We start from the raw sequence: 21,134 nt of genomic DNA, 5'->3' as shown, positions 1-21,134 counted from the left end.
CACAAAGGGCGGTGGGTTCCTGAGGGCTTCTGCTTAATTACACCATTACACATGGCATTTTCACAGCTCCTTTGCAGCAGAAACACAAGTGGGAAGCAAGGGGAGATGTTGCTTTCCATAGGAAGAACGATATTTAGCCTGGTAAAACACAGGGGTTCTCTCTCAGCTCAGACCCTCCACCCGCTCATAGCTGAAACTCCTTTGGAGCCTCCTCAGAAGTTATCCCACAAACACAAGGAAACAAACCACCCCCAGGAAGGGGCTCTGGGTACACAGAGAGCGCTGCTGCTGGAATCCCGACTTCTTTTGCACAGCTAAGAAGTGCTGCTCTGCTCAGCCACAAGCTCTTACAACGCCTCCTTCCCCTCCCCCCCGGTGACTATTTATACCACTTCCTAAGCAGAATGCCCATTCCCAGGACACACCGATTGTCCTCAGCATATTGAGAGAGCCCAAACGTCCACATCCAGCCTCAGCTAACAGCTCTGAAGGAGCGTTCACTCATTAATGCACACTTCTGGAGCCACAGTTTTCTCTGCCTTTCAAAGCTTGATTAATATTAGTTTTTACCCAGATCTTCCCAAGCCGTCTCCCCTCCTCCTGCTTTTAGTCTCAGCAAACTGCCTTTCGTTAACAGCCAACATGAAACGTTCCCCAGGACACCGTATTGGGTACATCGCATACAGCACAAAGGGGACTAAAAGAGCTTGAAAAGGGGGGAAAAAAGAGAAAATAATAGGATGCTGTTGTGACAGACGTAGAGAGGTGAGCTCTGTGGAAGGTGTTGCTGTTCTTTGATAAGAACATGTGCTGAGTTAGTTCATTTTGGGGCGCAGTCCTAGAACTTTATTTAGAAGCATATTGGCCAGTCAGCTGTAATTCAGAACATACTGTAGTCCTAACAGTTCCCAATTAGAAACTCCTTCAGCTTTAACTTGTAGTAACCACAGGCTCCTTCTGTTTCGGAAAGCTGAAAACACCATTTCTCCCCTTCATTCAACTATTGCACATCAAGAGCTTCTACCGTAACAAATGCAGCCTTGCTCAGGGAGGGTGCAAACATCGCTTGAGCAGCCCAGCTCAGCAACAGCAAGCAAGCTTTCTGGCTCAGCCACGCTCCCAGTTTGCTCAACAAATGGTTTATGGGGTTGTTTGGGGGCTGGGAGGTGGGATGGGAGCAGCACAAAGCCACGCTGCTTATTAGCAGTCCTCTGCCAGCAGAGCAGCAGGAAAATGGCTGCTCACATTCAACCTCGCTTCTGCTGCACCGCATTGCTGGAACACCAGGGCTCTGCCCACCAGCCTCACGTGCTCCGCAGCTCCCTGTTCTTTGACCTCACACCTCTGGGTTTTTTTTAAGCATTAGGGCATTCACGTGAAAATAAGCAAACTCTTCACTGGGAGAGAATGAGCTCTTCATGGTGCTTTGCTCTCCCTCCCCAAACCATGAACTCCTGCGTTGCAGCACCACAGTCAATGGCTCTATAAGCGATTCCACTGACATTATACACTGCTGCAAGGAACAGAAGGAGCAGATGAACTCTCTAAAAACAAAGCCCTTGCCTTCATGCAAATATCACCAGTTAAGAAGAGCAGAGCAATAAAGCAAGCATGATGCACGTAAAGAATTGGCTCAGATGAAGCTGCTTTTCAGCAATTGCCATAAGGTGGCAGTGGGTCTTTAAGGCTACCTTACACCTTTCACACAAGCACAATAGGAAATTATCACACCAGTGGTTTTCAGCATCCCAAACTGCTTAATCAAATTTCCTCATCAAGGGAGCCAGACCATACATGAAAACATGGGACCCAGGTCATTTCAGCGCCAGAGTTATGCAAGGAGAAAAAGCCACTGGGATCAAATTGGAAGAGCTGTAAACGCAGCCCCCATCTGAGCCACAATAAATCAAAGCCTTTTACTTTCCATGTACGATTACAACGCCATTTATTTTACATAAACGCTTCTCTTTGTGCATTCACCCAACCACAAACAAGCCAGCATCCATTAACAGAGAGTGCAGCTTGCACCACCAGGATGCATGGACTCAATCTGGCTTTCTGCTGGGACTGCCAAAACCAGCCCCTACCGAGCTGGTCCCTGCATGGGAGCCGAGCTGCCCGTTGGCTGGGGCTGAGTCCTGCCCTGCCTGATTGCCCGGAGAAGGAGCTGGAAGCACTGGGTGTGCCAGCAACGTGGAGCTGGGCAACAAAGATGCATGAAGTTTAGGCAGCAATGTGACTCATCACGCAGACTGACCGACCTGAGTGTGTCAGGCCGTTACCTGGGACAGAGCCATAAAACAACGTGTGCTCCGCTCTGCGCCATGTGCTGATCTGCGTGATGGAAAGCAGCAGGGCTGCCCTGAGGAGCGAGCCAGCCTTGCTGCACGCAGACTGAAGGCTGCGACTGCAGAGCATTCCGCTAATAAAAGCGATAACTTCACAACGCCAAAGCCTGCACGACACCCTGATGCAGCAAGCCTCACCTTTGCTCAAACCACACCAGCACCACCAGGGACACCCAGCAGCACCTCACCCAGCACAGCCCACTGGCACTGGGGCTGGAGAGGGCTGCAGCCACGCACACAGTGCACCAGCCCAGCTTCACACATGGCCCCGCTCCTTCCACAAACCATTCACCAACGCGTTAAACCCAGAAAGCAGCGCACAAATAAAAGCTAATCTCAGCCAAAGGAACAGACGCACAGATTCCCTCCTTTCCTTGCAAATTTGGAAGAGCTGATTTGGCAAGATTTGTTTGCAACCCTTGGAATGCAGACTGAGGAAGGGAGCTGGAGTTTGACGTTCCTTCACCCTCCCACAGTCGCAGACAGATCTCAGAGCACTGAGCAGGCCCGTGCCCCACGAGGCTTCCCATTAACGATAATTAGTGCTTTGCGCGGGGAAGGCGCAGTGCTGGCGGCCAGCCCGGCTCCTCCAGGCCACCACCCTGGAGCTCACCAGGTCCCTGCTGCATGGAGGTCCGCCAGGCAGCCGAGGTCAGGATTTTCCAATCCACAGCAGGCAGCACAAAGCACAAAGGTGGTGGTGGTGGGGCCGAGCAGAGCCCAAACCGCTTCCAGCAGTCGCCCTACCTGGGCACGTGGCCGTCCTCTGCCCGTGGGCCTGCTCCTCCTGCAGCCATGCATCCATCTCCCTCTATGGGTGCAGCTTCAACCCCGGAGCATGCTCAGTGCGGGCTGATCTTCAGCCATTACAGAGCTTTGATGACATGTAAGCAGAAGGAAGTGTCATTAGCAAAAGAGGAAGAAACAAAAAAGGTGAGGGATTCTCCCTGCCCAGCGATGTCCTGCACCCATCGGCACGGCACAGCTGTGGGTGTGCTGAGCCTGCCGGCTTCTTGCTTTAGAACAAAAGCAAGACAAGCCCTGTCTCAGTAAGCCTCACGCAGAAAGGAGCATTGCCTCCAGACTCAAACCAGCGTGTTTTTCACCCTGGGCCTTCTACAAAATACAATATGTTCACAAAGTACCATTAATACTCTCTCCCTCATAGGCTTCAACTGCTGGTTTTAGTTCATAACACAAACAGTGCTTCCCTCTGTCTTAAAGCTAACTCCACACCGCCTCATCCCTGTAACCTTGACGATTATTCCCAATGAATTTTCAAGGAATGCTAACAAATAAATAAATGACCAAAACCTCAATTGATGCTGAACATCAGAACACGATACAGCAATAAGGGAACGCCAAAAACGAGCCCTTTGCCTGCACCAGACTTCCAAGGTAATGACAAAAAGACTAAGAGATTCTGAGCAATGCAATAAGCCACGTTAGATGTGTGATTTTCATCAGCACACTTGAGTCAGATGCACTATGCAAACAGCTCTGCATTTCGCTCTCCTACTTGAGAGATCTCTCTTCTCCACTACATTCAACCTGAACACCAACCTCGAGCTTTTCAGCAAACCATTTGTGACAGCAAAGTGTTGGCATTCACATCTGACTCCTGGATGCAAGGCAGCTCTCTGTGCCAAGCAAGTTGCATTGTCCTACAACATTATTAGAGCACAAGGGATCTGACACAGCAACCTGCGATAAACCACGGCCGTTTGGAATACAGCACTTCTCTGCCCCCACACCTCGACTTGTGCTGCAGCATTTCCTCAGAGCATTCACCTCCCAGTGCCCGCTCCCTGGGGATGCTCACAGGGACACCCATTTGCAGGGCAGGACACGATCCGCTCCTCACCACGTCAGGCAGCACCGGGGCACTGCACAGCGCCTCCGCTCAGCACAGACTGGCAAACCCTGCCAACAGATTCTATTCTCATCCCCTCCCATGCCTTCAAATTGGAGGTGTTTAAAAATAATATTCAGACCGTATCATCCTGAGGCACGTCTGCTGAATCTAGCGGTGTTTGCATCTCGCGCAGCTCAAGCATGTCAAGTTTGTTTCCTTGGAAACAAAGACCAATTTGCAAGCATTGCTTTCTTCCTTCTTTTTATTTTTTTTAATGTTAATGAAGACATACCTGCAGCTCTTGTTGATGCGAAGGAATTCAAGTTGCTTCACATACCAAAAAAAAGTTCGTAAGAACTTTATTGTTAATTATTAATACATTTTGCTAATGAACAATTGGCTTGCTGCACCGAGGGAAAACCAGTTCACTGCTATTTAAAAATCCCTTCTTCCCCTCAATAGACGCACACTCAAGGCAAGGCATTTATATTGTCTCCTTGGGGAGAGGGAGGGAAGAAGAGGAAAAGCGGATTCACGTGCTTACCCTAGGCTAGGTACAAAGTTCCAGCGGAGGAACAATCTCAGGGGGAAATCCTGCATTGCTCCTAACACGCTGCGCCAAGAGATGCAGCAAGTGCTGCTTACCTGCTCCACGCAGACTGGAGAGCAAGCACAGGCTCAGTAAGAAGGAAAGCAGTAACATCTTCTGGCCAGCTTCAAGTCCAACTTTTTCTCATTAAGGGATTGCATTGGTGCTTAAGAGGGGAGTCAGAGTCAGCCTTTCCATGCACTGTAACTATTCTCCCAGTCAGCCTGCTCTCATCAAAGGTCCTCACACTGAAGGCTGTAAATTCTGCAGCAGTGACACACAGCCTCTCTGGGTGGGCAAGACAGAAGAGGGAGGGCAACACTCAGGGCTGAGTTATCCACAGCCTGCTTTGCAAAGGGAACTGGTACCCACACCTACCAGAGCCCTCGTGGTGAATTACAGCTGCTCAGTACCTTTCAGAAACCTGTCAGATAAGGAGTAAAATAGACACATGTGAGAGCAGCAATCAGTAAATATGTGCACTCTATACCACGTACAGGATGGTGCTATAACTGCTGAGTTTTATCCAGCCTTATGGCCTTACAGCTTTGGCACTGCTCTGGCCAGCATGAATTCTGGGGGAAGAGAAAGGAAAACAATCTTGCTCTGCTTTTGACTGGAAAGAATTCATACAGGAAAAGGTAGCTAAACATCATAGTGCAAAATAGAACCAGACAGAATCACTGTGATTTGCTTAAATATACTGCAACAATAAAATAGCCATGAGTTCTTCGTAATATAAATTTATAGCATCTCCATTTCACAGCAAAACTGAGGCTGGGAGAATTGAGTGCTGCGTTTCTGGAGATGTTCTACATGAAGGCATGGAAGAGTGGAAGATGAGCAAAGAGGCCCAGCACCTGATGGAGCTGTGGGTGTCCCCGTGCACTGCAGGGAGTGGGACCAGATGGCCTTTAAGGCCCCTTCCAACTCAAACAACTCCATGATCTCACCTAAACACACCCTGTTCCCAAGGAGGCCGTAAAGCAAAGTTTGACCTTAAACTATAAAAATGCAAAAAGAGGCTGCACCCATTGTGATACGCAGACAAAAGAGAGAAGAACGTGGTCCATAAATAGCACAACAAGCACAAATTTTCCTTGGGCACCTCCAGGGATGGGGCACCCACAGCTCTGGGCAGCAGCACCAGGGCCTCGCTGCCCTCTGAGGAAAGAATTTCCTCCTAAAATAAAAGAGTTCCTCCTTTTTTCCTTTCTGAGCCCAGATCTCCACCTCCTCTCCCTGCTGCAGAGAACATTTATGGCAACGTCCTCCATTACATTACGCCTTACATTTTCACTTTCTATGACCATAAATTGTAAATAATCCACGCTTATCATCACACCGTTATTATTCTTCAGATTAAAATAATACAGGAAATTGCACCAGAGCTTCAGGTTTCAAAAGAAATAAACCATCCCACGTAAAAGAACGGGCTTTTTCTTCCTTTTTCCCCCCCAAAATACCCTAAAAGCTGTGTTTTCATGGCCTATTTTTGAGCCCCCACGCTGCTATCCTGCCCTCCATATGCCTTACAGCAGCACAGTGCGAGGCTTAGTGGGGCTGCATCCCCAGACCCATCCCACGCAGCCACAGGTCAGGCAGAGCAGGGACAGCATTAAGTGCTCTCCATCATTCCTGGGAAAGAAAAGAAACTCGATTACTCATCGAGAGATTAAAATGTGCAAACATTTTGCTTGGTGTTCCGACTGCCACATTTAATATTTCGAGCAGCATCCAGGCCAATATTGTTGCTTAATTTAACATAACTGGATCCCGAATGCATTTCTAACAGATTAAACCACAGAAATATCCACATGTTTTAATGGGGATTTGGCACCGCTCAGAGCCAAACAGATTTCAGCAATATTTTTGGACTACGGATTCCTTCAGAAGAAAAAGAAAGCCCACTGCTGATGTATCTGCATTCCCTGCGCCTCGAGTTTTTATGATTTAAGTGCAAATTGGAACCCCTAAATATTGAGTACCATTATAATTCCAGCAACATCTGGACAACTCTCTTGGCCTCGTGAAAGATTTCGGGCCCCCTGCGGAGGGCTCAGCCCATGTTCATGCAGAACAACCCCTTCTCCATTCGCACACTCCACTCCGAGCCTGTAGTTTCTATGCCAACAAGCATCTGTACTCCTTAAAAAGCAAACTGAGATGTGGGGGGAGAAGATTTAAGATGTGATAAAGAGTTTCCGTACATTGGGTTGGGTGTTTTTTCCTTCTTGTTTGGTTTTGTACCCTCTTTTAAATCATCCATTCCTCGATTTTTGGGGGTTTCTTGGGAGGAAACCACACAAAGGCACATCAGCCATCACCTCTGCCATGGCAGCCGTTCCACCCACACCACAATAAAGCCCTGGTTCACCAGGTAATGCTCATCAGTCAGACAAGATTCAAACAGCACAGAGCTGGGTGGGCTCTGAGCAAAGAGCTGCTGCAAGGCCAGCCTGCTCCCATGGCAGCCGTGGGGCACCCAACCCCCTGGCACTGATGGACAAACACACCAAACCCGAGGACAACGTCCCCCATTAACACCAGATAACTGCAGGGATTCAGTTGCAGGCAGCCCATCTTGAGAGCGCAATCCTACATAAGACGTGCGCTATCTACTGCAGCAGGCATGACCCCATTTTAATATGCAGAAGGAAGAGAAAATGGTAATCCTACAGAACGCAGAGCAAACAGCGCTCTCTGGGACTACTTGAATACCACCCTATTAAAATACAAACATGTTCCTACAGTAGCTCAATGATTTTAAACATTCACCATCTTTTCATTTCAGGTTTTAAGCATTTTGCCTGGCAACCCTCTGAAGGGCAAATCGTTACGGAAATAGGAAGACAATTAATTTTCCTTTATTCTGGAAGAGGATTATTGGAATAAATAAAATAATCAGCTTAGACAAGAACACAATTGCAACTTATGAAAAACAGAAGTCTGTCTTCATTTTTGTTTGCAAAGAAAAGATTTCCTTGGGTGGAGTTTGAAAGGCAAGAGCAGAAGTTTGGGAGCTAAATAACCTTGGACTGTGAGCTCCCAGCTGTCTGTCCATCTACCCACCCATCACAGCTCTGAACACCAGCATTTTAGGGTCCCCTTCCATCCACACTCAGAGAATGCAATGTTGAGTCCAATGGCAATAGGAATGAGCAGCAGAGCCTTCAGGTACGTGGTAGCATGAGATGAAGTTGTCATTGATGAGAGATTCTGGGGATAGCTTGGTAAGAAGCACCCCGTTGTTCCTGACAAACTCCTCTAACAAGCAGTATGAAGTACAAAAATAGCACGGAAACTTTGGTCCAAGGTTGCTACGGCCTCAAGAAAGGAAAAAGAGGTAATTGATGGAGGCACGGATTCCTGGGAACACAAAGGACTATAAAAGGACTGAGAAAATCAAATTGATGATCTGGAAAATCAGATGAGATGATGAGCTCTCGGGTTAATGAGGAGAAGCAGAGTCGTGGCTCAGGATGGGTTTCAGGGCTGGTGAGGTTGGATATCCCAGCCCTTACACCTGAGCCTGGATGTACCCCCCTTCTTTTCACCGCAGACCCAGTTTTCCCAAGCATACTGTATTGGATTGCTTCTCCAGCACTCAGAAGCCCAAACATAGGCTCTCCACACATACCAGCTCATTAAGCCTCAGCCACTACGGGAATTGAGTTACCCAACTGATTTCACAGACAGGTTAAGAAATGCTGCTCCTTCCCCTAAGCCTGGAAGCCCCCTTATTAACCCCCAGGGACGGGGAGTGGAAATCCTCTAATCCCAGCCTCTTCCAGCCTGCTGGGTCAGCTCTCCAGGGCCCCAGCAGCTTTGGGCACAGAGATGCTGCTGCAACAAGGAGTGTTGAAATGCTCAGGAAGGCATGAGATAAAACCACTCCTTTAGAAGGTGAGCCCCTGGTAAGGCATGAAGGCAGGGAGCTGCTGGGCCTCCCAGCAGAGAAGATTCATCACAGCAGCTAATTACAAGGCTCATACCATAATGCCTCCTTTTAAAGTCATTAGTGACTGACTCAAGGTTGGCTGAAGCATTTAGGAAGAAGGGAAGAGAAGGCAGCAGGCTCTGAAGTGGTCACTGACGAGGGAGGGCTCGGTGCAGTGCATTCCCCAGCTGTAACTGCCTCCTTCCTGCGATAGCTGCAGTCACACCAGACATCTTCAGACCCACCTGTGAAACTCAGTTCCATTTGCTTCTGTTTCAAATACTACTACGCTCACAAATTCAGCTTTCAGTTCCTCCAGAGAGCACATTTATACTGATGGAAAAGGGTCACAACCGGCCATACATGCAGGGTTTGCACAGAAACCAGAACCTGCAGTTCCAGGCAATGGATCCCCCCAAAACCCCAAGTTCCACATCTCAATAGAAGCAGCACAGATGCATCCCCTGCAGGTAGCACAGCCCCCACAGCTCCGCTGCTGGGATGCACAATGCCCAGTGCCACATCAGGGCCCGACCCCTCTGCTCTGCCCACCAACACCTTCCTAAGGACAGCACTCGTAGGGTAACAGCTCTGATCACTGCTCACTGTCCTCTAAAGCAAGAGGAGGAGGAGGGCTTCACTCTCCAGCCTTGAGTCACAAAGCATGGCAGAATGAAGTGGTGTCCCTGTCTCCTCCACTAACCCTTTTTACCCGTGTGCTGGTGCCCACGCTGAGTGACCCCTTGCCATGCAAGTGATGGGGCTGCACCAGTGAGCAGAGGAAGCCTGAAGCCCTGGTACCACGCACCTGTCACATCCCTGCTCTTAGAGAGCAGCCCTACACCTGCACACCCCCAGTTAACAGAGCATCTCTGTTATGCCTCGCTCAGAAACAGCCTTTAAGTTGGTTTCCATGTTCTCAAATCCCCTTTTTCCAAAGCATTACTTCCCAGCTCTTCTTCAAACGCACTTTCCCAGATTTTTGCTGTTTTTCTCCCAACTCCCTTCACGTGATGTCAATGGCACAAGGTAAATATCCATATGAGAGAACACCAAACCACAGAGAGGCACACAGCACCGCTGATCCCCTCCAAACCAGGCAGCTTTGTTCTCACAACTCCCAAAACAGCGCTCTGAAAGCAACGTCCCTCCCATATAGATTTATATGGCTGGATCTCTATCATTTTCCTTACCCCCATCAAAAAGAGGATATAATTAATCCATCCTCGATGAAAATCACAATGATTCTGAAACGGCCAGAAACAATCTATTTGCATTTGGCAGTTAATTATTCCCCTTCCGCGCACACCCAGCAATGTTCCCCAAACCCATTCTCAGAGCACAGACGGTCTGTGCTGGCCGCAGCTTCTAGAAGGGAGGAGAAAAGGAGGGACGGAGCTAAAATCCTCAACACTGGGCTGGCGATGTTTTCATCGAGTGCTCAGCATCCCCAGCTCAGCTCAGCCCCTATCGAGATCGCCCTCCTGAAGACTACCAGCAGCTTCAGCACCCACCTGCGAGCTGACAGCCACCATTGGGAACCTCCAACATATGCAAAATTATTGCATTACTTTTCCCTTCTTTGCACCACTCCAAAGAAACACCTTCCAACACACAACACCGGTCCTGCTGCCATTGGATGCGAACTTAACACTGGGTGACACCAGGACAAGCGTCCCAGCCATGCAAGACGCAGCTTTTCAGTGGCAGAAGCAGCAGCACAGGAGCTGCACCCTTTACTGTTTGCTCCTTGAAGGAGTGCCACCATTCCACATGCACAGCCCTGGATGGAGATTTGCTCAGTGAGTGACTGGAGCTGAAAGGGACGGGGTTTCTTCCAGCCAGACACCCCACCAATACGCCCCAGCCAAAGCCGGGTGCGTCTGGCTGCTGGCTCACATCCATTTCCTCATTGCTCAGCAGGGTTAGCTAGAAGCTTCTAAAAGCAGCACAGAATCACAGAACAGCTTAGCTTCGAAGGGGCCTCAAAAACCATCCAGTTCCAACCCCCTGCTGTAGGCAGGGCTGCTGACCAAGCAGTAAGAGCAGCTTGCCCAGGGTCCCATACAGCTTAGAGCTGAAGATACAAGTCATTGGTAGGGAGCATTGCCTCTCCCAGCACCAGCACCATGCTGAAACAGCCCCAAAACCACCAAGCCATGCGGGTACCGCTGCCCTCCATCACTGTGCTTCAAGACCTTGGCCAACATGGACACAGAGCACCCAGGGCACAGAGCCCCATCCTCCAGCCAGGCTCTCAGCACAGGGTGCCTGCTGCACTTACCTCACTGCCCAGCCGCCCTCAGCACCGAGCCGCCTCCAAGCAAAGCCAAAATAATGCCTCAATAGTCCTTTTCCTCCCCATCTGACACGGGCTCATGGCTCCTCATGCACGGGGAGGAGCAGGCAGCGCACACACAAAAAGAAGGCTATGACTCGGTAGGCACTCAGAGCCAATCCCTTGGCACATTTTCTCTCCAACAGGCGCAGGAGGCATCGAGTCCTGCTGGCTTCTGAGTGTCCCTATGGAAGGCTAGGTGCTGCCCCACCTCGGTGCTGAGCTCAGCCCCACACCACAGCACCAGGCAGAGGCCTGGCACTGCGAGAGGATTGCTTTGGCCTGGAGGGAAAAAAGAAACCACGACATGAAGGTCACCCATAAAATCATTCCGCAGCTCCCTCTTCCCCGGCTCTCCTAGAGAAAATCCTCACCAAACCCTCAACCTTAAAGGAGAAACACAAAAAGACATGTACATTAATCCCATATACCTCCGTCAATTTTTTTTCCTCGTGTCTTTAGAGCAGTTGTTTACTGCAGCCAACTGCAGAGAAATTACAGTAGCTTAACTCTCCAACTCCCTCTAAAGGATTAATCTTCCAGTGAGCATGCTCACGCGAGATCTTTTTTCAGCAGTTGCATCCATTTCATGAAATGAGGGCTGCTGCAGACATGAGGAAATGCCATTTCAGGACGACAGGCAACGTTAAACAGCCCCAAAAAGAAGCGCTAATCCCCGCAGGGCTCACGGCAGCACTCAGCACCGCTCACCACCCGGTGCCCTTCCAGGAAGGGGCTGCTCTACCGGCCACGTTGTAAAGCACAGGGCTTGACTTGCATCCACAAGCTGGTGGACAATTCGCCCACCAAAGGATGAGGCACCAAGAGGCTCAACTACCCGGAGCCTTTTGCATCACTTGTTGGCCATCTTTGCTCTTTAAAAATTAGAAAGAAAATAAAACCACACAGGGAAGATAATTTGGGGCACGGGGGAGGGGGGAGCGATCAGATGAAAAGGAACAGCTTGAAAAATCTAGTTCTCAACTCGGCAGCACAGAAGATAACGGAGCCCGAGACACATTTAACTCCACAGATTAAGGACCCATGCAAATGAGGATTTGCTGGTAGACAACAAATCCAGTGTCTAAACAAGGCCGTCCAAGTAATCTCGCCCATTCTTCCCCAGACCATTGTGGGTTGTAATTAAATACTCTATCAGAGGCATTGCTCCCACACCCCAAAGAGCGCACCTCGAAGCAGAGCCTTCCTGCTGGACAGAAAGCTCTGAAATTAAAGGCAAATATTTATGCTTCAGGAAGAGCTTCTTCCATTTTCACCGTCCCACATTTCTGGGGCTGCTGCTCCCTTTCCCACACATCAGCTGCATCTCCTGCTGAGCAAAGATCTAAACGTGTGTTTCTTTCAAGCCTTGAGTGCCTTCGATGCCATGAGTCTCTTTCTTTGTGTTTCAGGCCCTACATATGAATCCTCAAAGAAGGGAACGTGTCACGATAGTGTTAATAAGGACGACGTCTGCTTTTTAAAATGAACGCTCACCATAGCGACCGTCTCCATAAGGGATGATAAAACGTATGGGTGACACTGGATGTTTTATTCCATCGTCACCTAAATAGAATCACCCACAAAAAGGAAACCTCTGTTACCGTGCATCAAAACAGACACTTCGTTGTGTTTAGAAAGCATCCAAACGGGTTGGTTGGGATGTGTCACAGCACAAGCTGCTCAGCCACCCCTCCCTGCCCTGTCCTTTGGGGACCTAAGGAATGATGCTGCTCTCCTCCTCCCACTCAGCTCAGGTGGAGCTCCAGCTGCTCCATAGAGAAAGGTCTGGAGTCCCTGCGAATGCCTGCCAAGAGAAACCCCGGGTTTAAGGCAGGTAGATGTGGGAGCCTCAGCGCAGGAAGATCATGTTCTGCATTTCCTCCTCTGTCGCAGGATTAACCCAAACATGACGTCGGGATATCAGATACTGCGTTATCCTGACCTGTCATCCCCCGTTTGGAAACCAGTCATCCTCCCTGAGAGATCAGACTTTGAAGACCGCTATTGATTCTTCTTCAAGCAAGCAGCCCAAGCTGGCAATCAGTCAATAATAAGCAATTACTCGACAGCCTCTTATCTCCAGATGCCAGCCCAGACGGCTCGATTCATAGAGGCTGCAGGTCAATAAATCAAAGCTGCTCTCAATTTTAAAATATCATCATTTCAAAACGCACCCAGTCTTCAACCTGGCTGAAAAAGCAGCCAAGACAAGAGAGATTCCAGCAGCATGGGACACTGCTGTGTCACTAATCTGCCGAGCAGCAGATGGGATGTGATGCAGCGACATCCACCTCCGACACTCCTCATTTGTTGTGAGTAGTGTGAAGGTTTCAGCTGGATGGAGAACATGGGAAGGAGGGAGCAGAGCCCTTCTTCGACCAGCCCTCCCCACTGTCTACCTGTGGGTTGGGACTAGATGATCTTAAGGTCCCTTCCAACCCAAGCCATTCTATGGTTCTATTACTTGGTGATCCAGACTTGCAGCAGACCCTGGTGCAATGGGAACTCTTCATCTAGTATTGCAGAACTTCAGATCCCTGATAATTTCACTCATCCACAAGTTCTCACAGAAGTCATGGAAAAGGCCTGCAGGTACCAGCAAAACAGAGCTACCCTTAATACATGATTCTGCTTCTGTTGCTAGCAGAAGGTGCCCTACAGGACAGTGCATCCTCTACATCAAGTGTTAACTGCTGGCATGGCAGCAGGTACGTGAGGTCTGTACCAATGAGCCACGTAGCACAGTAAATCCAAGACCCTGAGAGCCTGCAAAGCATTCTGCACGAGCAGGAAAGCTGCCAGAGGTCTAAGCAATAACAAACACATAGAGAAGAATATGGCAAGACTCGGGAACGTGGTATCTCTAAGTGCAGGGGACTGGCAGGCCCATAACACAGAGGCACCTTGATGTGTTTGTCCCAGGACTGAATATATTTGTGCAGTGATCACGACCCAATCTGACAGACTGAGAACTGCCCATCAGATTGCAAAACCAGGATACACAGAGCCTGACAGACCAATAGGGGAGGCCCTGGGAAGCAGGAACAGCCCCACAGCTGGCACTCACTTCTCACCCTCCGCCTGCCATCAAACACGGGCCATGGTCCCAAAGGGGACCTGAGTCCAGCAGCTGTTGGAGGTCTGGATGTCCAGGTGAAGGCCAGCAGGCAGGGAATTCCTGCAGCCCTACTCACCAGCTGGAGCCTGCCACAGCTTCTGCCTTCAGCAACACACAGAGCGCTGAGTTCTGTGCTTTGGCTGTGGCTGGGACGCAGGAAGCTGTGGGAAGCAGCCCAAAATCTGAAAGGGATTTCTCCTCCTCTTCTTACCCACAGAGCATCTGCAGGTGGCTCCTACACCATCAGCCTCACAGGCAGCATCACGGCAAAGCGTGGAAGCGTGCTCAAAAAAACCCAAAGTGTTAACTCGTAGTACTGCATTGCTATCACCATTTATAGCAAAGCCATAAAACGCCAAAGCAGCTGACAGGATCCCACAGACCGCACTGCAGGGCGAATCCTGAGCCCTGCAGCCAACCAGAGGAACTTCCTCACAGCACCTGCGTGGAAGCACAGCTCACACACAGCTCACACACCTACCACACATGGGCTGGTATGTGCAGCCCTGTGTCCAAGCAGCCAGCATCACTGCCAGCCCACAGCTGAGGAACAGCTCTCCCTGTAAAGCTGCATGCTGCAACACATTATTACTTTCCAACACCTACCTACCCATCCATGGCAATGTGGCACAGCATCCCCATGTCGAAGGCAGCAGACACACACGCTCCCTATTGCAGTGCAGCCCTGGGTTAAGGGAGGTGACAGCACCCAAATAATGCAGCAGCTGTGGGCAGCTTAAGCCAAAGCTAAACTTCACCAAACAGCACCTGAATTCACGTGAGGACTTACAAAAACTTCACGTATTCCAGAGATGGGGCTGTATGCCTGGAAATCATTCCTGGAGGTGCCAGCAGGGCAATCCGCTGAGCTGAGTGCCTGCAAAACCAAAGCCTTGCTCACATTGCTCAATAGAAGCAGGAAAGCCCATCCTGCTTCACCCCTCAGGCTCAGGATAACACCAAGTGCTGTCTGCAAAGCTCTGGCAATGCAGGGAAACAACGAGGCTGGTGGATTTTCCTTCCTTGCAAGGTAAGGAGAACACAGCCCCTCTCAGGCCATGCCTGGAGCCAAACAAAGCAACCCCTCTGAAAAAACCCAGAATGAGGTTTAAGTGGGACTTACCTTGAACTTCTGATGGCAGCCTGTTAAGGAGGGCATCCTACCCAGGCTGGGCAAGAGACCGCAACCACACAGCTTCATCACGCACAGAATTAAAGGACGGGCTGTGAATTCACGCCAAAGGGCTTTTTCTCATTCAAAAAAATCAAAGATCAAACAGCTGAACCAACCGAGAGAGCAGAGCTTTACCCAAGAGCTGTTGGGAGGGCAGACGCTGGGAGGAACATCTGCATCCCCCCCATGCTGCCATTCACCTGCACTGAGCACCTCGTCCCCAGCTGCAACTGCTGGGGATGCAACTGCAGCTCCTTGAAAACCACATTAAAAAAGAAGACATAAAAATAGATGTAACCAAACTGGAAAGTTTGCCAAAGCAACACTTCTGTTTTTAGAAGAAAAAAACATGGTTCATAGCTCACAGCTTCCAGATGAAGTCCAAAGCTGCTATCAGAAACCCACCGAGGAGGTGCTGCACATTTGGACTCATATTTGCTTTAATCACAAATACTTCAGAACACTCTTCAAAAGGAAAAGTTCCCCATTTCTCTTCACCAGAGGGACCACATGGGGACTAAGGGGATCACCTTCAGAGCCCCTTTCTCATGCAACACCCTTTTTTTGTCTCTGTAACCTTCTGCCTTAAGGAGGGGCAAACAATGCAAACTCTCCTTGCATTTAAGTCTTACTACCTTCCTGCACTAATGCTGCTCAGCTCTCTGCTCTGTGTTCACCAGTCCCGGAGCTGCACATTAGCTAAACTAGAGGAGAAAAGGAAAACAAACCCAAGGGATTTACCTCACTTTGGGATTCAATAGCACAGCGAGTTTGTGCACTCTCTCACTGTGCACGGTGCACGCTTCAGAAACGCTGGGAAATGAGCAGGCTACGTCCTGTGCTCACAAAGCACCACCTACACTTACAAAGCAATAAAGAAAAAGCTTAATTAATCAGCAAGGAAACATTAATGAGCACCCAGCAAGGAAAGGACTGTCATCTCAACTCCCTGCACTCCTGCAGCGGTCAGCAGCTGCAGTCCCAGGGCAGGCAGACATCTGACTCAGCCATCACCATTCACATTCCTTTTTAAAGGCAGACGCTGTTGCATCAGGAGCGCCTCTTGGCAACCCCACAAACTTCCACTCGTGGAGTTTCTGTCGTTTAAAAAAGAACGTGGAGTATCTCTGGGCACCCGCTGTATAAACACAAGTAGGCCTCTTGCAATGGGCTCCTTGGCCACGTCTGCAAAACGCCAGCAGGCTGCATGCTGCTGGCACCAGTGTGCATGGGGTGGTTTCCTTTGGCCAGCTCATGCCTTGCAGCAGCGCAGCTGCAAACACAGGTATCCTCAACAGCAGGTCAGTTTCCTCTGCTGGCACCCAGGAGATAACTGCGCCTGCGAGGGGAATCTGCAGGATGGGTCTGAGATGAGACCAAACCAAACAGCTCTGAAGAAAAGCTGCAATAATTAAAACCCACGTGCTGTTAATGTACAGCTATAGATTGCAAAAGCTGTAGCTCCCCTGGCTGCCCTGCTCCCACAAGGAACAAGCCTCACAGCCCTCCTCCTTCCACCCAGCACGCTGCCCTGCACAGCCACAAGCCTGCTGGACTCAGCTCCAACACTTCAGCCCAAATCACACACACACACGGTTGCAGTCTTAGTGCTTTGCTGCTATTCCCACTCACCCCAATTTGCTCAGCTCCCCGTTTCTTTGCTGCTGGTTTTGAATGTTTCAGCAACAGCAGCTCACAGCCATCTCCTGGCTCACACTGCCTGCCCCAGGAAGCTACAATCACTTTGGATATTTTCATCCCTATTTACATAATTTTGCCTTTCCCTGCAACAAATGGGATAAGTCATTTACCTGGCTTTATTCTGAGCTTGGCTGTGCCAGCCCAGCTATCTTGCTATTTACTTCCCCCCAGCTGTGACACCTGCACATTTCCTCCTTCTCCCAGCGCTGGCTCTGCAGGACAATTCACTGCATACACACAGAAGTGGACCTGCATTTTCCATCCTACCACTGTCCCATTTGCTGTGTCCCTGTTCTAAACTGACACAACTCACCACTGCCACCACCCAGTTCTCCCTTCAGAAGGAGACACGGCACCAAAAACTCTGGACGCAATGTTTCATTGCTCCCTTTTGCCCCCATGCCATCCTGCATATACACAAGCAGCTCAGCCCTGCACCTGCTCAGCTCCCAGCACAGCCACTGCCCCACAGCTGAGCCATCTGAAACATAAACTGAGAGCATAGAGCCTGCTATGGAGGCAGACAGCAGTGAGGGTCAGGTGGGAGACAGGAATCCCCTCAGAAGAACATTTCCTGCTTTAAAAGAGGATATGTCGCATGTCCTTGCTGCTAGACATGTTTAATTAAAAGCAGGAAAGCCTTTCTATTTTAAACACCTCAGCGATACCAGCACCAGGAGCTTTTCTAAGCAGAGTTTATTCTGGGTTTACATGCATTTCACAGCACTGGCCAAGCCAGAAGAGCTACAGCAAACTCTCCCATCCCTGTCAGATTTACCCATGCAGCACTGAGTGACCCCTTCTGCCTCCTCCTCACATCATTTTTGGGCACCAGAGCCCAGAACGTAGATGCCATTCAGCATTTTGCTAGAGAAAAGGCATGAGCCTTTTGAGTTGAGTCAGCCCCTCCATGGAAGAGCGGTTTGTTTTTCTCCTTGTTGTTAAAGTTTTTGCTGGTAATTGCCTCTCCCAGGCCTTCTGCTGACACAGCTGCAGCAGAGGGGAGCTCAATTGATTTGCATCTGAAGACAGATAAACTAAGATGGCAAAACTCAGTAGCACACCAAGCCTCTGCTTCGGAAAGCAAAAAGAAACAAGCTTCCCTGGTCTAAAATCACCTCCAAACTGACACAGCTACATCCACAGCAAGGACTTTTATTGTATTACCACTTCAGCAAAGGAAAAGAAACATCATTCTCTCCAGACAGCATAATTAAACTGCGAGAGCTCATCCCAAGTATAAACCAGGCCTTTGATTCTGCCTCGACTTGACAAACTGTTCTTCAGACGCTTCCTTCAGTCACATTGGCTCAGCTACATCAGCTTAACAACTGAGGGGCACTTCTGAGGCTTCCTTACAGCTCTGGAAGTCACACTGAATCATCTGAGTTGGAAGCGACCCTTAAAGGTCACCTATTCCAACCTCCCCTGCGATGAACAGGGACACCCACAGCTCCGTCAGTGCTCAGAGCCCCATCCAGCCTCAATGTTTGGGTGTTATTTAATGCTTGTCTTCACAGAAGGTGAGTTTCCAAACAGCATCAGCTCACCATTAAAAAGCACGGCAGGGAGAATTGGCAGTATGGAAATAGAGGTCAGCACTACTGAACATCTGTTTGTCAAGGAAGGGGCAGCTGCAACATATAAGCAAAAGTAACCCTGACACAAAAGCCTCTAATCTGTGAAGTTACAAACTTTCCTGCCCTGACCAGGTGTGCAGTCACAGGTGGGGAAAACTCCTTTCCTGGCACCAAGTCACTGCTAAAATGTTGCAAACCAACTTGAATCCAACACAACCGGAAAACCCACGTTGTAAATGTGTCCAGGATCTGGTGTCAGTGTAACGTCAACATACCTCACTGCACTGCAGGACCCGAGAGAACATCTGTCCTGCAGCCACCAAACACTGCAGGCTTCCAGACAGCTCACAAAGGAGAAAAGATGACTGTGCATTAAAAGCAACGGCCCGAGGAGAGCAAAGCAGAGCCTCTCCACGCTTGTGCTATCAGCTGGCAGGAGTAAATGAGGGAGGAGGAAGGGCAGGGCAGGCCTGAAAGGAGCCCTGGGTCTCACCTCACCTGTGAAACAGAAAGTGGGAAACTGAAGAGATCATCTGCGTGTTCCCAGCTCAAAGGCACTGCTCATTAGGTCCTGGCTTTTCCTATTATCCCTCCTGCACTCGGTGGCCTATTACAGCAACCTCCTTCCAGCCAGGGACCCGCGAATAGGAAACTCTTTGACGAGAGCAAACGTCGCCCCTTAATCCAGTAGGGAGTTCATTGCACGGGCGGAGGGCTGCCTGCAGCACTCCCAGCACCAGCTGGCTGCGGGGATGAGAGCACGGATCAAAGCCAGGGTGCAGACCTCACACCAGCTGATCTGCAGCCCCACAAGGCCCAGCTTTGGAGGGTGGGAGGCAGCGGGCACCGCAGGGCTGCTCCTGGCTAAGGGTGCTGAGATCCATTTGCAGTGCAGGTTGTGTCTGCTGGCTTCAAAGATCAAAGCTGCATCTCCAGGAAAATACAATAAATAAAACACAATAAAATAAAGTGCTGTTAGAGATGGGAACAGCCAGGAGGAAAATGCAGTGTAACTTCTGGGGGGAACCACCTGGTTCCAAGCCACACGTGCACCTTCCTGCTGCCGGCTTCCAATCTGTTTCCAGGCTCACACTGAGTGTCTCACACAGAGACGCTGAAAGTGATGCAAACCAGACTGGCAGCATGAAACCCAAGGAACCTGCCATAGCATCAGACGGGCTGAGCAAGGCGAGAGGAATCCCTTACACTGTGATGTCAGTCCTGCAGTCGAAGGAAAACTAAGTATATAGAAGCACCAAACTAGACTCAGCGTAAGGGGCCTGAAACAAGCGGTCGGTGCCTGCAGGTTGGTCTGGGCAACCCGAGTGGGGACCTTGTCGGCCCCGCGGATAACGGAGCCGCTGGGCGCTCACAAAGCGGATGGGCCGGGCCGGCTCTTCGCGGCCTACGCGGCCCCACAGCCCGGCGCGGCCCGCGGGCTCCTCCCGGCGCCGGGGGCGGGACAAGGCCGCCCCGAAGCCTCCGCCGCCGCCGCGGCCCGGGACCCTGAATGCCTCCAGCCGGCGCCCGCCCGCCGCCCCGGACCCTGCATGGCGCATAGCGGCGGCCCAACCGCAGGCGGCGGCCCAGCCCGGCCCGGGACCCTGCATGGCGCCGCACGTCGCCCCGCCGCGCGAAGAGCCCCGGAACGTGGATGCGGCAGACGCCGCTCCCCCCCGCCCCCGCCGCGCGCACCCGCTCCCATTGGGGGGAACCCCGGAACCTGTATGGCCCATACCACCGAGCGGCCGCGGAGGGGTGTTACTTATACAGAGTCCCGGGCCCCCCTACACACAATGGCAGCAGCTCCCACATTCTTCCCCTCAGAAGAGTTGGACTGAACCACGGGGCGGCGGGGACGCGGCCCCCTCCCGGCCCCCAGCAGCAGCCGCCGGGCCCTGGGCGATACCACTGCGCGCTCCCCCATCTTCCGTCCCCCCGCCCGGGTAGATGGACGCCGCCGCTCTCACTCACCTCGGCATCCACTGTGGCCATGGCCGGAGCCCCGGAGCGTAGCCCCGCCCCCGCGGCGGCTCCTCGCGCTTCGGCTCCGCCCCTTTCCCCTCATTCTTCTCAATGGAGACGCTCCGAAGGCCAACGCGCATGCGCGCGGCAGCATGGCGGCCCCCGCGGGTCTCTCCGGCCGTACGGAGTCATGGCGGCGCCCGAAGGGAGGAGCTGTACGGAACGGGGCGGGAGGGGGCGGGAGGGAACGGGGTGAGATGGGGACAGGGATGGGATGGGGGAGGGGGACAAAAGAGGGGGGAGATGGGGGCAGGACGGAACGGAGATGGGAGGGGATGGTATAAGAACGGGAATGGGGTGAGATGGGGATAGAATGGGATTGAATGGGATAGAATGAGGATAGAATGGGATTGAATGGGATTGAATGGGATAGAATGGGATGGAATGGGATGGAATGGGATAGAATGAGATAGAATGGGATGGAATGGGATGGAATGGGATAGAATGAGATAGAATGAGGATA

General features: G+C 50.9%; 1 protein-coding gene across 6 annotated transcripts in view; it reads right to left on the bottom strand.

Moving 5' to 3' along the window:
* The window catches only part of EHMT1 (euchromatic histone lysine methyltransferase 1), a 79,048-nt gene extending 58,245 nt beyond the window's left edge, over positions 1-20,803 (bottom strand). For 2 of the 6 annotated variants that reach the window (XM_072352348.1, XM_072352358.1), the window contains exon 1: positions 20,621-20,803. In XM_072352348.1, the coding sequence (XP_072208449.1) occupies positions 20,621-20,641 (21 nt within the window). In that variant the 5' untranslated portion in view covers positions 20,642-20,803. Of the gene's footprint in view, positions 1-3,095; positions 3,172-11,016; positions 11,166-11,501; positions 11,567-20,620 lie in introns of those variants that run through there. The other 4 variants (XM_072352353.1, XM_072352359.1, XM_072352351.1 and 1 more) reach the window with 3 other exon arrangements.
* Positions 20,804-21,134: the final 331 nt, after the last annotated feature.

This window comes from Excalfactoria chinensis, chromosome 18 (assembly GCF_039878825.1).
Source record: "Excalfactoria chinensis isolate bCotChi1 chromosome 18, bCotChi1.hap2, whole genome shotgun sequence".
NCBI lineage: Eukaryota > Metazoa > Chordata > Aves > Galliformes > Phasianidae > Excalfactoria > Excalfactoria chinensis.
The sequence above is the reverse complement of the archived record's forward strand: the minus strand, read 5'-3'. Positions and strand labels throughout refer to the sequence as shown.